The sequence below is a fragment of the Pongo pygmaeus genome, chromosome 9 (assembly GCF_028885625.2).
Source record: "Pongo pygmaeus isolate AG05252 chromosome 9, NHGRI_mPonPyg2-v2.0_pri, whole genome shotgun sequence".
In the NCBI taxonomy this organism is placed as follows: Eukaryota; Metazoa; Chordata; class Mammalia; order Primates; family Hominidae; genus Pongo; species Pongo pygmaeus.
This window is the reverse complement of record NC_072382.2, coordinates 12224381-12238334: the sequence shown is the minus strand read 5'-3', so window position 1 is coordinate 12238334 and position 13954 is coordinate 12224381. Positions and strand designations below refer to the sequence as shown.

General features: G+C 58.5%; 1 protein-coding gene across 4 annotated transcripts in view; it reads right to left on the bottom strand.

The window, feature by feature from the left end:
* The window catches only part of AHNAK (AHNAK nucleoprotein), a 32185-nt gene extending 19273 nt beyond the window's left edge, over window positions 1-12912 (bottom strand). Inside the window, exons 1-5 of one of the 4 annotated variants that reach the window (XM_063671766.1) lie at window positions 12454-12912; window positions 12074-12282; window positions 1863-1961; window positions 1336-1492; window positions 393-580 (exon numbers count right to left, since the gene is read on the bottom strand). In XM_063671766.1, the coding sequence (XP_063527836.1) occupies window positions 393-580; window positions 1336-1492 (345 nt within the window). In that variant the 5' untranslated portion in view covers window positions 1863-1961; window positions 12074-12282; window positions 12454-12912. Of the gene's footprint in view, window positions 1-392; window positions 581-1335; window positions 1493-1862; window positions 1962-10987; window positions 11110-12073 lie in introns of those variants that run through there. The other 3 variants (XM_054437910.2, XM_063671767.1, XM_054437911.2) reach the window with 3 other exon arrangements.
* Window positions 12913-13954: the final 1042 nt, after the last annotated feature.

Genomic DNA, 13954 nt, shown 5'->3' with positions numbered 1-13954 from the left:
CAGTGTCTGACCCACAGAATGTATCAGGCCTCTGCAGAGAGAAAAATGGTGTCTGTGAGGTTGAGCTGGGCACCTGTGAAGTCATTTCAAAGATTCTTGCAAAGCAGCAGACCTTCCTCCTAGCATCTAGGGCCGGGCTGCACAAGTCAGTTCCCATACTGTGGCCGCTCTGAAGAGATTGATTGAAGACATTTAGGGGCAGCACAGCCACATGTCACACGAAAGCAGAAAGAAACAGGGTGGCCAAGGGCTCAAGAGAGTGAAGACAGGTGAGAGGAGAAGAAGGAGCAAAAAGAGAGGCTCCGGAGGCACATGGAAGGCTCAGGAGTGGGGTCAGCAGGCCGGCGTGGCCGGGGGAGCTCAGGGCACAGACGGGCCGGCGAGGTACTCACCAGAACCACTTCAGAGCTGCGGGAGCTGAAGACTTCACGGGTCCAGGTCTGGCCAGGCTCGGGGGAGCGGTCCCCCTTGCGGTGCAGCTTCAGGCCCACTGTGTGGTGCCCCATGGTGTTCAGCAGCTGGGTCACCTCACCTGACTGCAGGTTGTCAAAGTAGATGGTGGCACCCACAATCTGGTCCCCTGAGCAGGGAAGAGCAGGAAGCAGGTAAGGCCCAAAGAGCCTCAGGGAAACCGCACACAGCCACCACACACTGGGCACTGAACTGACTTGAACTCATGACCACCCTGCAAGGTGGGCGTAGTAATACCCATTGTACAGACACGGAAATTGAGGCTTAGAAAGGCCAATTTGTGGGGGCCGGGCGTGGTGGCTCACGCCTGTAATCCCAGCACTTTGGGAGGCCGAGGCAGGCGGATCGCCTGAGGTCAGGAGTTCGAGACCAACCTGATCAACATAGAAAAACCCCATCTCTAATAAAAATGCAAAATTAGTCTGGTGTGGTGGTGCAAGCCTGTAATCCCAGCTACCCTGGAAGCTGAGGCATAAGAATCGCTTGAACCCAGGAGGCGGAGGTTGCAGTGAGCTGAGATAGCGCCATTGCACTCCAGCCTGGGCAACAAGAGCAAAACTCCATCTCAAAAAAAAAAAAAAAGGCCAACTCATTTGCCCAAATCTGCAGGGCTAGTGGGTGGTGGAGTCAGATCTGAGGACCAGGTGTCCACTACCCCACACAACTGCCTCCTCTGAGGACCACAAGTGACAGACACAGAGTGGCCAAGGAAGGGCAGGGCTTGGGTACCAACCACCCTGATGCCACTGGGAATGGGCCCTCGACAGCCACTCACCCACTTCTGCCTGCTCCCTGCCCTTCCCTCCAATACCCCCACTGACCCCCCAACCTCCAGCACCCGGTCCACACCCTGGGGTGACTCACCCTCCTTGACCACCCCAGTGCGGGCCGCAGGGGAGTTCTGCGTCACCTCCTGCACAAAGACGCCGTCGTCCCTCTGGGCGATGGTCAGCCCGTGGGAGCCGCTACCCTGCCAGTTGGGCAGCAGCAGCTCCCGGGTTGTCTCCTCCTCCTTCTCCATCTGGAATGAGGTGAGGAAATGGAACTGGGATCAGTGGGGGTGGGAGGACATGAGGGCATGGGAAAGCTAGCAATCTCTGGTGCTATGAACTCCAGGGAGTGGGGCCCTCGGCAATGTGCCTGCCCCTGCAGCCAGCTCACCTGCCAGGTGAGGTTTTGGGGGTGGGGTAATTCATCTCACGTCCTTCCACTGTGGAAGCTCTCCCAAGGCACAGCAAAGAAGATGGAAAGGAGACAGCGGAGACAACTGGACCCGGAGGTAGCCGGCCCTTCATCCCTGTCCGCCACAGCCCCAGCCTCCCATCCACACGGGGCCCACCCTCCCCACATCCCGTCACCTCCGCCTCTCTCTGCCTCTCCCACCTACTGACCTTTGCAGGATTCCGCTCAGGAGCGAATGCCTTGCCAGGAGCCCGCCCCTCCTTCCTCTCTTCCCCTCAGTCTCTCTCGTCGGGAATCTCGGTCACAACCTAGGGGAAAGTTCACGATGATGCTCGCACTCCAGTCAGCAGTCGGCTTGCTCTGAGTCCCCACCCAAGGGACAGCCAGGTCCTCTGCTACCCAGGCCAGCTCACGACCCCGACCCCCTCCACCACCGTCAATTCCACTCGTCGTCCATGACTCTCCAGCCTGGCATAGCAGAAAGGGGCTTCAGAGGAGCCAGACTTGCAGTCAGATCCTGGCTCTGCCTCCTTCTAGCTGTGGGACCCTGGCCAAGACACTTCAGTTTTCTGAACCTCCATTTCCTCATCTGTGAAAATGGAGGCAACAAAGGAGAAAAAAGAGAGCACTGGCCGGCAGGAGCCGCTTCACATGCACACTCTCGCCACATTCTTTTTATTTATCTGTTTATTTTATTTATTTATTTATTTATTTATTTTTGAAACACAGTCTCGTTCTGTCACCCAGGCTGGAGTGCAATAGCGGATCTCGGCTCACTGCAAGCTCCACCTCCCGGGTTCACGCCAGTCTCCTGCCTCAGCCTCCCGAGTAGCTGGGACTACAGGCGCCCGCCACCATGCACCACACCTGGCTAATTTTTTGTATTTTTAGTAGAGACGGAGTTTCACCGTGTTAGCCAGGATAATCTCGATCTCCTGACCTCGTGATCTGCCCGTCTCGGCCTCCCAAAGTGCTGGGATTACAGGCGTGAGCCACCGCACCCGGCCTCTTTTTATTTTTTTGAGACAGGGTCTGGCTGTGTCACACAGGCTGGAGTGCAGGGGCGCGATCACGACTCACTGCAGCCTCGACCTCCTGGGCTCCAGTGATCCTCCTGCCTCACCCACCCAAGTAGCTCAGACCACAGCCATGTGCCTCCACAATTGGCTAATTTTTGTATTTTTGGAGAGATGGGGTTTTGCCATGTTGCCCAGGCTGGTCCGGAACTCCTGGGCTCAAACAATCCTAAAGTGCTGGGACTATAAGCAGGAGCCACCGCGCCCAGCGTCTACTCACATTCTCAACCACAGCTTCAAGAGGGGGATGTTACTGTGCCAATTTCACAGACAGAGACTGAGTCTCTGAGAGAACAGCTTACCCGGGGTACACATGACAGCACAACTATGCTGGGCTTGGACCCGAGTCTGTAACTCCTTTTTTTTTTTTTTTGAGACGGAATCTCACTTTGTAGCACAGGCTGGTATGCAGTGGCACGATCTCGGCTCACTGCAACCTCCCCCTCCCGGGTTCAAGCAATTCTCTGCCTCAGCCTCCCGAGTAGCTGGGATTACAGGCGCCTGCCACCATGCCCGGCTAATTTTTTGTATTTTTAGTAGAGATGGGGTTTCACCATCTTGGCCAGGCTGGTCTTGAACTCCTGACCCTGTGATCCACCCGCCTCGGCCTCCCAAAGTGCTGGGATAACGGGCGTGAGCCGCCGCACCCGGCCCACCGAGTCTGTAACTCTTTCGCCTACTCCACCCAGGTCTGCCACTTGTAACAGGTGGGAGCCTCCTAGAGTCTGCCTCCAAGCAGAAATGGCAGTGTTCCACCTCCCTCAGAGACAGAGACTCGGGCCACCCAGTCTCACCTAGTACCCAGGACCAGGGGGGTGCCTCACCAGCTGGCAGCTCTGGGAGCCCTGCCACAGGCAGCTGCCTGAACAAAGGAGGCCCCGGCCCCACCAGGCACCGCCCAAGCCCTAGAGGTTAGAGCCCAGCTGAGCCCGCCTTGGCCCACAACGAGTTTAGGCCTCCTGGCTGCCACACCAGGCCCTGAGCCAGGCCCATATAGGTGCAAGCATTTAGTAATAAATTCGCCCTCCAGCCACAAGATGAGCTGTCATCTGCAAGTGCTCTAGAAAGACACCAGGCAGGACTCTGCATAGCGCCACGGACTACAGCCACGGCACAAAATGGTGGCAGCAGCCACCAACTGAAATGGTGTGGGGGACACTATAAGTCAGGAGGAACCTAAGCCAAAGCCCCGCCTACAGCCGTTTACATCCAGAAAGTATCAACAGTCAATCAATGCATGTATACCGGCTGCCTCCATATGCCCAACACTATACTTTGCACTACAGACGGAACCAGTCAGGGATGGACACAGCTGGGCCCAGCACCTAATTACACGCTGCGTTAGACGGTGACCTCATGTCACTCACGCACCCATGTGCCGGACAGGGAGATTTAAGACTCAGTTCCTGTCACGGATACACATGATGAGCAAGGTGCACTAGCTGTGACCGATTTTACCCCAGAATATTCCAGAAGGCTTGGGAGCCCTCTACGGGAAATGAAATATGCATGGGGTCTTGAAGGTGCTAGAGGTGACCTCTGAGGATGAGACTATGTCTCTTGTGAATTTGTGGGCACTTAGCAGTTCCTATCTCAGGCAGATCACAACAGGGATGAAAGAGAAACACAGACCCCAGCCCCCGACAGCCATCCTCCCGTTTGACAACGCGGTGTGGACAATGTGTCTCCTTGTCAACACAGGTGCTGGCTACAAGGTGAGCAAAGACTCTGAGCCTCTGGGCTCAGGTGCAAACTGGCGAAAACACCTCCTCCCTTCCGGCTGCAGAGAAGGCTGCGACGGGAAATCACTCTGACCCTTCCCAGCATGAAACAGCAAAGCTGGGGCTTAAATGGCACATTCTCTCCCACTGTCCAGTGCTCAGCAGCCAGCCCTGCGGAAAAGAAGCCAGGCAGAGGCAGGGAAGGAAAACAGATTCCAGACTTCATCTCTCAGACAGAACTGAAGCCACCCCTTCAGATCACCCAGACACCCCTGTCCTCCTCCTGGAGCAGGGCCCCTTTGCTCACCCCAGCATCCTGGTGCTGTGCCAGCAGGCAGCGAGGGGGAAAGAGCTAGCTGGGCCAGCTCACCCTCGCCCACACCTCGGCCCCACCCTCCCTCACCAGTGAGTCACTGCAGCTGGCTGCAACAGCTCCAGACCTGCAAAGGGTTGAGCCTAAAACCCCAAGGACAAAGTGCCTCCTAGGCCAGACCCCCAGGTGCCAGAGGAACCAGGGCTCCCCTGCAGACAGGCAGTAGGCTTTCCTGCCAGGGCCTCAGGCAGAGTCCCAGGGCAGAAGTCCCTTTTGAGGCCCCGGACAGACTTGCTACCTGCCTCAACCCAGGTGGTTCCTGAGGAGGGGAGAAACCATCCTAAGTAGACACCGATCCAATAGCCCGTGAGGACGGGAGCCATTGGACCCGAAGCTGCAGGTTGGCCCTGGCAGGGCACCCAGTGGCTTCCCGGCCAGGTGGGGCTGCCAACCACCCTGCCGGCTCTGGCTCTGGCCCTGCTGTCCTGGCACAGCCTGGAAGGACTCCCCTTTCATTTGACCTGGGCCATTCAGTTCCGAGGAGGGGCATAGAAATACTGAAGGGAATACTGAAGGAGGGGTGTGGGATACTACATAGCCGGGTTTCCTGTTCTCCTCATTTGGGTCCCAGCCCTCAGTCTCTCCTCCACCTCTGGAGCCTGTATCAAGCCCAAGTGGTCCTTTCTTCTCCTCCCACACAAGTTAGGTTACGTCAGGCTTTCCCCAGAGGCTGAGGGCTCTGCCCTGTTGCTACCCAAAAGAGGGTCTTTGGAGCTTTGGGAAATTCTGCACGATTCAGCCAAGTGCCATAAGCCTTCAGAGCTAGGAGAGACCTAGAGTTGTGCCACCCAACACAGCAGCCACATGTGGCTATTTAAATTTAATCAATTAAAATTCAGTTAAATTAAAATTTTAGCTCATTGGCTGCACCAGCCACATTTCAAGAGCTCAACAGCCACATGTAGCTACTGGCTACTATATTAGCATGGACACAGAACACTTCCCCCACTGCCGAGAGTTTTATGGGATGGCACTTCCTGTTACTTAAGGATGGAGAAAGTAAGGTCCAGAGAGGTGAGAGAATGGGAGTGTACTGGGGCCCTAGTCCCAGAGCCTGCTAGCACACAGCCCGGTGGTCCACCCAACAGCCTCCCTCGTGATAGCAAGAAGCGGGACAGAGCTAGGTGTGGTGGCTCATGCCTGTAATCCCAGCACTTTGGGAGGCCAAGACACACTGATCACTTGAACCCAGGAGTTTGAGACCAGCCTGGGCAACATGGCAAAACCCTATCTCTATAAAAAATAAAAATTTATTTTTTTTAAATAAAAAAAGAAGGAGCAGGGCCAGAGTGGAGACCCCCTAAGGCAGAAGATTGCTTGGAGGGCAGAAAAGAGTGAGATGGTGAGGCTGCTCCAGCTGCAAAGGTGAGAGCATGTATGCCTGACGCTGTGGGACAGACTGTAATTCAGGCCAGAAGCAGCGAGAGAACAGCCTATCCTGTCACTTCAAAACTGCAAAGAGGATGTGCCGAGCAGCAGGGCTCTGCCCATACCCTGCAACTGGGGACGACGCCAAGTAGATGCAGAACTCCAGGAAGCAGATTCTTGACCCCAGCAGATGGCCTCTGCCAGGGGTGACCTCCAGAGGAGCCTCCTTCCTCCACTGCCCTCGGAGAACAGTGCCCCTTCCCCGGACGAGCCAGTATAAAGACAGCCAGGATGGAAACCAGGCCAACTGCTGCAGCAGCTAGAGACAGCCCTGCAGCCAGCGTCAGTGTGGAGATGACAGGAATTGATACACACACTCCCCCAGAGACAGGCCACAGGCCTCAGTGCCCAAATGCACCAAACCTGAGGACAAGATACACACCACAGGGGCCCACGACTGTGCATCCACCCAGCACAGGTGGAACACGGGAGGCAACCCTCCGAGGGGAAGAAAATCACCCCATCCGTGGTAGGGAGGGTACCGGCCACAGTGAAACTTCCGCCCAGCATGGCAGCACGCACATAGGCCAATCGACCCACCACACACACAAGGCCAAAGAGAAGCAGTCCTCATCCCAGGAACAAAATGACTCACGCCCAGAGTTACAGACCCCTACCAGAGGGGAAGCTCCCAACATTCGGAACCAGGAGGAGAGGGAGGCTATTCAGAGAGACACACCCAGAAGACAGTATGCTCTGCTCTCATAAACACTCATCAGGAGGCAAAGAGGAACAGAAAGTTCCGTGTTGAAAGAAAAAAAAAAACCCACACACAAGTAGAGAGAAAGAGAATTCTACAGAGCACTCTGGTGTGCCAGGGACTGTGTTGGCAACATCCCATGCCTAGGGTCTCATTCAACCCCCAAATGACGATGCTATGTCAAAAGAATTAATGTCCTTATTTCAGAGAAGTGGAAACAGGCCCAAGAGATAAGATGACTTGCCCAAGTGGGAGACAGAGTTGAAATGCAAGCCCAGGAGTCTCTGACCCCCAAGGCCCTTGTTCCAAAGGAACAGGGGTGACAGCCCTTCCAGGGCCTGGCCCTCTGAATGGACCCCCGAGGATGCAGCTGCCAGGCTTGTTTAGGAAAAAACGTTATGCCCCATTCTAACTGGAGCAGAAGTGCGCAGACATCTCAGAGTCTAAACCGGCATTAACGACTTTTACAAACCCACCTAGCTGATTCTGGGCAGTGTGCAGGGAGGAAGCGCAGGTTAGGGAGGTGGAATTACCAGGAAGAATTAGATGAACATGTTGCAAAACACATGCAACTTGGGCACCTTCAGAGAAAGGCACACAAGCACACACACACACACACATACACACCATTAGTACATGGAGACCCTCAGCCCCATTCTCCACTCTACACAGCCCAGGGCAGCCTGCAGCCCCAGCCAGCCTTCACCGGCTCACAATAGACAGTTGTCCTGCAGGTCCCTACACCTGTTCACCTGGCGCCTATGTCCCTTGAGCCTGCACTTCCCCCTCTGTGTGTGCACCTGCCTGGCCTCCTCCCTGCTCCCTGCCCTTAGGAGAGGGAGGTGCCAGCCCAGCCACAACTCCCACCAGGAGGAAGTTTTTCCATCCTTGTCATTCCAGCCCTGCCCTCCCCATCATCCCCTTCCCCTGGCCCCTCACATCATGCTGACTTCCAGGGCAGCCCCTACACCCCAACTTCAGCCAGCTGGTTGCTTTCTGACTCTGTTGTGATGCCTTTCTCCATCTCTCTCTACCCCAGCCACGCACAGCCCCATCCCATGCTACAGTGAGCTCGGAAGCCCTGAAGCTCCAAGCTCTCACTTCCAGCAGCAAGGGAGATTCCCTCTTCCCTCCCTGGCCAGGAGGGACTCTGCACTCCTTGTGAAAGGGGGCTGGGGACAGCCTATGATCCAGTGGGGAGTCCCCACACCTGGACACAGAGGCAGGGAAGAGTGGGCCTTTACCCGGGACCACTGGGATTAAGACACCAACTCTGAGGGTGGCGTCCTATAGGAGAGGGGGTGGAGCAGAACGCTTGGTCTTGCCCTGTGGGGTAGATTACAGTTTGGGAGCTGCCTGTCTGCCCCACCCAAGGCCGGGATCTGGGGAGGGCGCTGCTTGCTCTCCCCCCAGCGGTCGGACCACGCTACTGCAGGGGCGTGGGGCCAGGCCGCTCCGGCTCTGTCGCCGAAGAGCTGCCCCCAAGCCCCGCCAGGACACGTAGCTGTAGACGGGATCAGCTCCAGGCACTTCCCCTTCCCCCAGAACCTCCGCTCCAGCCCCCGGGGACCGGGCAGGATGCCCCTCCCTGACAGGCCGTGTGCAGTGCCTTGCTTAGCCTGCTCAGCTGGGGCCTGCACCCCCAAGGCTGTCCTCAACCTCCCAAAGGCTTCTGGACACAAACGGCCGGTGCGGGCCTGTCCAGGACCGAGAAACTCACTTCAGTCCTTACCTACAACCCCTACGGGCCCGCAGAAAACCTCCACCACCAGGGCAGAATGCCACTGCCATCCTCTGCCTCCAAGCCCAACGACAACGCAGGCAGAGGTGACACATCCAGGCACGCCACAAGGGGAAGACCTTCATTCACAACCAGCGGGATACTCTCTCACAGGCAATGACACACACCTCACTCAGAGACACAAGCTGTGACATGGTGGTCACCAGGACCTAAAGCCACAGTGGGACGACACCTGCAATGCTATCAGTGACCTACCTAAGACTGCCAGCGACAGTTCAGCCGTAGCCCTGGTGGGAACTGAGGCCAGCAGGGAGGAAAAGGGGCTTCATTCCTTCGGAATCCTCCTGTGGCCCACCCACGTGACCCCACACTCCCTCAGGCACACCCAGGAATGCTGGAAATTGCTAGTGCTCAGGAAGCCTTGGGAGTCCCACCGGATGGCTGAGCCCAGGGAAATGCCAGCCTGGATGAATCGATGGGGGATGAAGAGAAGTCAGAAGGCCCTAGATCCCTGCCACTGCCACCGCCCAAGCGGCACATTCTAAATCCTCCCCAGCGGCCATCACCCTTCCTCAAACCTAAGCGTGCACAGCATGGGGCCAGCCCAGCTCCGGGAAGAGAAACTTTGGGGCCTCCGGAATGGTGGGGGAGAGAGCCACACTGTTCCCATGAGGAGCAGGACTAGCTCTCCCGGTCTGTCTCTCTGTCTGTCTCCAGGCGGTTCCCAAGTTGTAAAGAAGGTGGTGACCACACCCCAGAGCCCCACACACCCCTCCGCCCCCACGGCTTTGCCCCAACCCCTCAAACCAGCTCCTCAGGCTCAGGGTGACCGGCTCCGCCAGGACCCACCAGCCAATTCCAAGTCGAGCAAAAGAATCCAGCCTGGCAGCACCGCCACCTTTCCCCAGGACTTCCTGAGGGCTAAGATGACTCTGGGGACCCCCAGCCAACTCCGTGCCCTGGGCTGACGCTGGACCTTCTCCCTCAACAGGTCCCTGTGTCCCACCCCGGGCCCTGGACCATGTCTGGCTGCCACAAGTCCTCAGCTCTGAGGGGTCGGCTTCTCAAGGAGGTTCCCCGACCAGGACCCCTGAATCACTGCTGTGGGCCTCCATATCAGCCCACATGACTTATGTGGCTCCCCATGTGTCCCTGTTCTCTGACCAGTGTTCCTATGCATAACCTCTTAGGGACAAAGGCTTTAGAGAGGGGCTCAGACACCCTCTAACCCACATTCCCACAGCCCCCAAACCCTGCGACCTCTCCTAGCTCCACTCTCTCCCTCCTAGCTCCTCTCCCACCCTCCCTCACCCCACAGCTCACAGCTCAGAGCAAAGAGGTGCCCCTAACTCGGGGGCTCCCCTGTCCTCCCCATTCTGCACAGGCCACTATCCACGCGGTGGGGGGTGGGCGGCCCCGCTGTCCCTAAGGACAGAAGGAAGCTTCCCCACATTCAGCTTCTGAAAGGAAGTGAGTGCCACACCCTGCCCCTGGGATTTCCCTCACGGGGCGGGGATGAAAGCGAGATCTCTACCCTGAATTACAGCCAGTATAGGTGCAGGGGCCCTTAAATGCCTTCCCCCACTCTCAGCTTCACTGCTGCAGCCCCTCACTGTATTCCACAAAATCAACCCAACACCTACCATGCGCTACGCTGTGCTGGGAAGGGCAAGCAGAGAGCAGGAGCCCTGCAATCCGAGGTTGAATTCTAATGAAGACGGGTTCGAAACCAGTATTTACTGAGGGCCCAGCGCTGTGCTGGAGACACAGAGGTAGATATCTAGGTCCCTTTTCCTCCGGAGACTCCGGGTCATTCTCTAAGGACCTGACTGACTTGGGAGGCTCCTACACTGCCTTTCCACAAATCCCCTCCACAGAGCAGGGCACTCTGCAGCGACCGCACGCTCCCTGGGAGCACCTCACCGCCACGGTCGCCGCGGCGGGAGCCACACCCTGCGAAACCGGCAAGCACACACATCGCACACAACCCTCAGTGGCCTCATTGTGCAGAGGGGACAGAGCCGTTCCCCACCTTGTTGTGTGGGCTCGGCTACAGCTGAGAACACCCATCTGCCCCCTCCGCACCCCTCCCAGCAAGGGGCACAGCCAGCCCTGTTTGGGCCCCTGGAGTCCCTCATGGTCAGCGCCGCCAAGGGGCTGCGCCCCCACATCCCGGCCTGGGCACTGCTGGGGGGCGACCAGCCCTGCCAGGGGCGGCCCAGGCACTCACACACTGCACACACACACACCCCCCCTTGCATGGGAAAGCCTTACATAACACAGCTCTGCACACACCCTAAGCACGCTGCCTTTCCAACTCTAGGCGAGACCTCGCCTCGGGCCCCCTCTCCTGGCGCGCACCGCTGGAGCGCAGGGTTCCAGCGAGCGCAGCTTAGCCCTCCTCCCACGCCAAGCCCGGCTCCTGCCCCCAACTCCCACACACAGCCCCTTCCTCCTCCCCTTTGCCCCTCACCACTCTTCCCCGAGTTCTGGTTTGAATTAGTCACCGGCTCCAACCACCACATTCCTCAGGCTGCTGGCGCCGGGCCAGGCGCTGGGGCGGGGGCCATCCCGCCCGGACGGGTTTGGGAGTGGGGTGGGGGGAAAGCGCCGCCTCCAGAGGGGAAGGGGCGGTCCCGAGGACTGGGCCGCCGCAGCGCACCCCTCTCCTCGCCCACCTCAGCATAGGAATCTCCCTAATTTTGTCCCCCTCCCCACCCATCCCGTTGGGAGGCGCATTGCAAACTTCCAGGTTCCGCGGCCCGAGAGGAAGGTTTTCTGGAGCGGGGAACACGGAGGGGCAAGGCTAGGGCGGGGCAGCTGGAGGAGGCTGAGGGGCTGGTGGTACAGAACAGGGTGGGGCCTGAACGACTCGGGACGCGGTTAAGGGCAGAGGTGCAGGGAGCGCCGAAGGACAGTCGAGGGGGCGCACGGTGCGGGGTCGCAGAGGCGCGGGGGGCCGCGGCGGCGATCTCGGAAATTTCCCCTCCAGTAAACATGGGATACGAACGGAGCAGCCCCCGAGCCACCGCCCCATGCAGGGAGAGGAGGTGGGACAGAGGCCACCAGGCCCGGAACGGGGCGCCCTGCCTTGCAGTGGAGCCAACAGTCCGCCCTCCGGAGAAATACAGAGTGGAGCAAAGCACTTCGGAGCGATTTTCCAACTTTAACCAACTTGCGCCCCAACTCCAGAGGCAGAACTCCGCACCCAGAGAGCGACGCGTCGCCTCCCCGGGTGGCCCCGCTTGCTCCAAACTGCTTGAATCCTCACAGTGACACTCCCAACAACGCGCCCCGCCGGAGCGCCGCAACCCACCTCCCCCCGACCCGCCCTTGGTGCGCCGGACCGCGATGGCGCCACGGTGCGCCTGGCGCCCCTACCTGAGGGCTCAGCCCCAGGGCACGGCCATAGCCGGCGCGAGGCCCAAGGCTGCGGTGCTGCGGCTACTGGCGGCGACGAGCCCCGTTCCGGGCGGGTCTGGCAGGGCGGGCGGTGCAGTCCCCGCGGCAGAGCAGCTCCGAGTGGCCGGGCCCCTGTGCGCGGAGGCGGCTCTTGTAACTCCGGCTAGGGCGGGCGGGTCTGCCCGGAGCTGTGGGGAGAGGGCGGGGCCGGGCGGGGCCGGAGCGGGGCTGGGACTGGAGAGCGGGGCAGACCCTGGAGGGACCCGGGAGTGGGCTGCTGGGGAGGGGGGCCGCTGGGGGACGCGGGGACGTTCTTTCCCCCCCTCCCCGCATCCACTGCCCCTTGTCCTGTCCCGGACCTGGATCTGCTCTCCAACATGTGCACTGTGTGGCTTCATTGGCAAGAAACTCCTGCAGGCTCCCTGGGCTCACCCTCACAGCTGGAACTGCGAATCAACTTATTTTGCAGGAAGGGCCTGGGGGCTCTGAAGGCGGCTGGGTGATTCAGCCGCGACCGTCAGCCTACTCCGGACCTTTGAGTTTTCTCTCAGCTTAGGCAACTACACTTCAGATCCCAGGCCCCAGCCTCCTTGCTTGGTTCCCAAGCTCCGTGCAGCCGCGCCCATTTCTCGCGTTCCCTCTTTCTGGGGGCCCCTCCGTCCCTATCCGCACAGAACTGGCTTGGATTCCCACCTCCCAGGAGCCGGGGTCACCAGTGCCTCGCGCACCGCGGTGCTGCGCAGGCCGCGGGCATACGGGGGTGAGGCCCCCGGGCGTTGGAGAGCGGACCCGACGCCCACCTTCCTCTCCAGACTCCCGCCCCCAGGAGCCAGAGCCCCAGCACTTCCTCTGCCTCCCATTCCTTCTCTGAGCGCCCACCGCACCCCCCCCCCGCCCCACCCACTTGCGGGACGCTGAGTCTCCTAATTTACAGCCATTTCCCACAGCCACTTCTAACTACATCGAGATTTTATTAAACGCTTAATGATGGGGTGCGGGGGCCTTCTGGCTACACACTCCCCTCCACACTCCCTTTCTCTTCTCCGTCATGAGTCCTTTTATCCTCCCTCCTAGGTGGCCACCCACTGCCCACTCCAAGCCAGTTTCCCCTCCTTCCCAAATGCTAAGAAAGAGAGACCCCAGGCTGGGGAACTGAGGAGACCTGGCCCAGGCAGGAGCGCCCTCCTTGCTGCAAGATCATGAGTGGGCTGGAGCTGAGACCAGCTCGGCCCTGTCCTCTGAAATGGCAAACATGTTTACAGGCTAAAAATACCCAGCAGTCAACTCTGCTGCCAGCCCTGGGGGCTGTGTCCAGGTCCAGTTACCGGCACAGAGTACAGGCCGTGGGGGAGGGAAGAGACAGCCAGAGGAACCACAGACATGGGCACTCATATAATGGACACAGAGAGGTGGAGCCGCATGTGCAGACATCCAGACAGGCAGAGACATGTGAAAACACAAAGCGGAGACTTGGGCACCAGCATTTTCTCTCGTTCTCTGTAATGCACACACACAGGTGCCCAGATAATGACTCAACCCCATGGCAGAGGCAGCCTCGCCACAACACATCCCAAGCACACAGTCACAGACTCAGACTTTCCCAAGAATCACCTCCTCCCCCATTTTGTTCTGCACCCCTTTCCTAGCACCTACTTTATTTAAAGAAAAAACAAATCTAAAACTTTTGAGCTATAGAACACTTAAAAAAAAAAAAATTACCAAGGCCAGGCGCGATGCCTCACACCTGTAATTCCAGCACTTTGGGAAGCCAAGGCAGGTGGATCACTTGAGCTCAGGAGTTCGAGACCATCCTGGCCAACATAGTGAAACCCCACCTTGACTAAAAATACAAAAATTAGC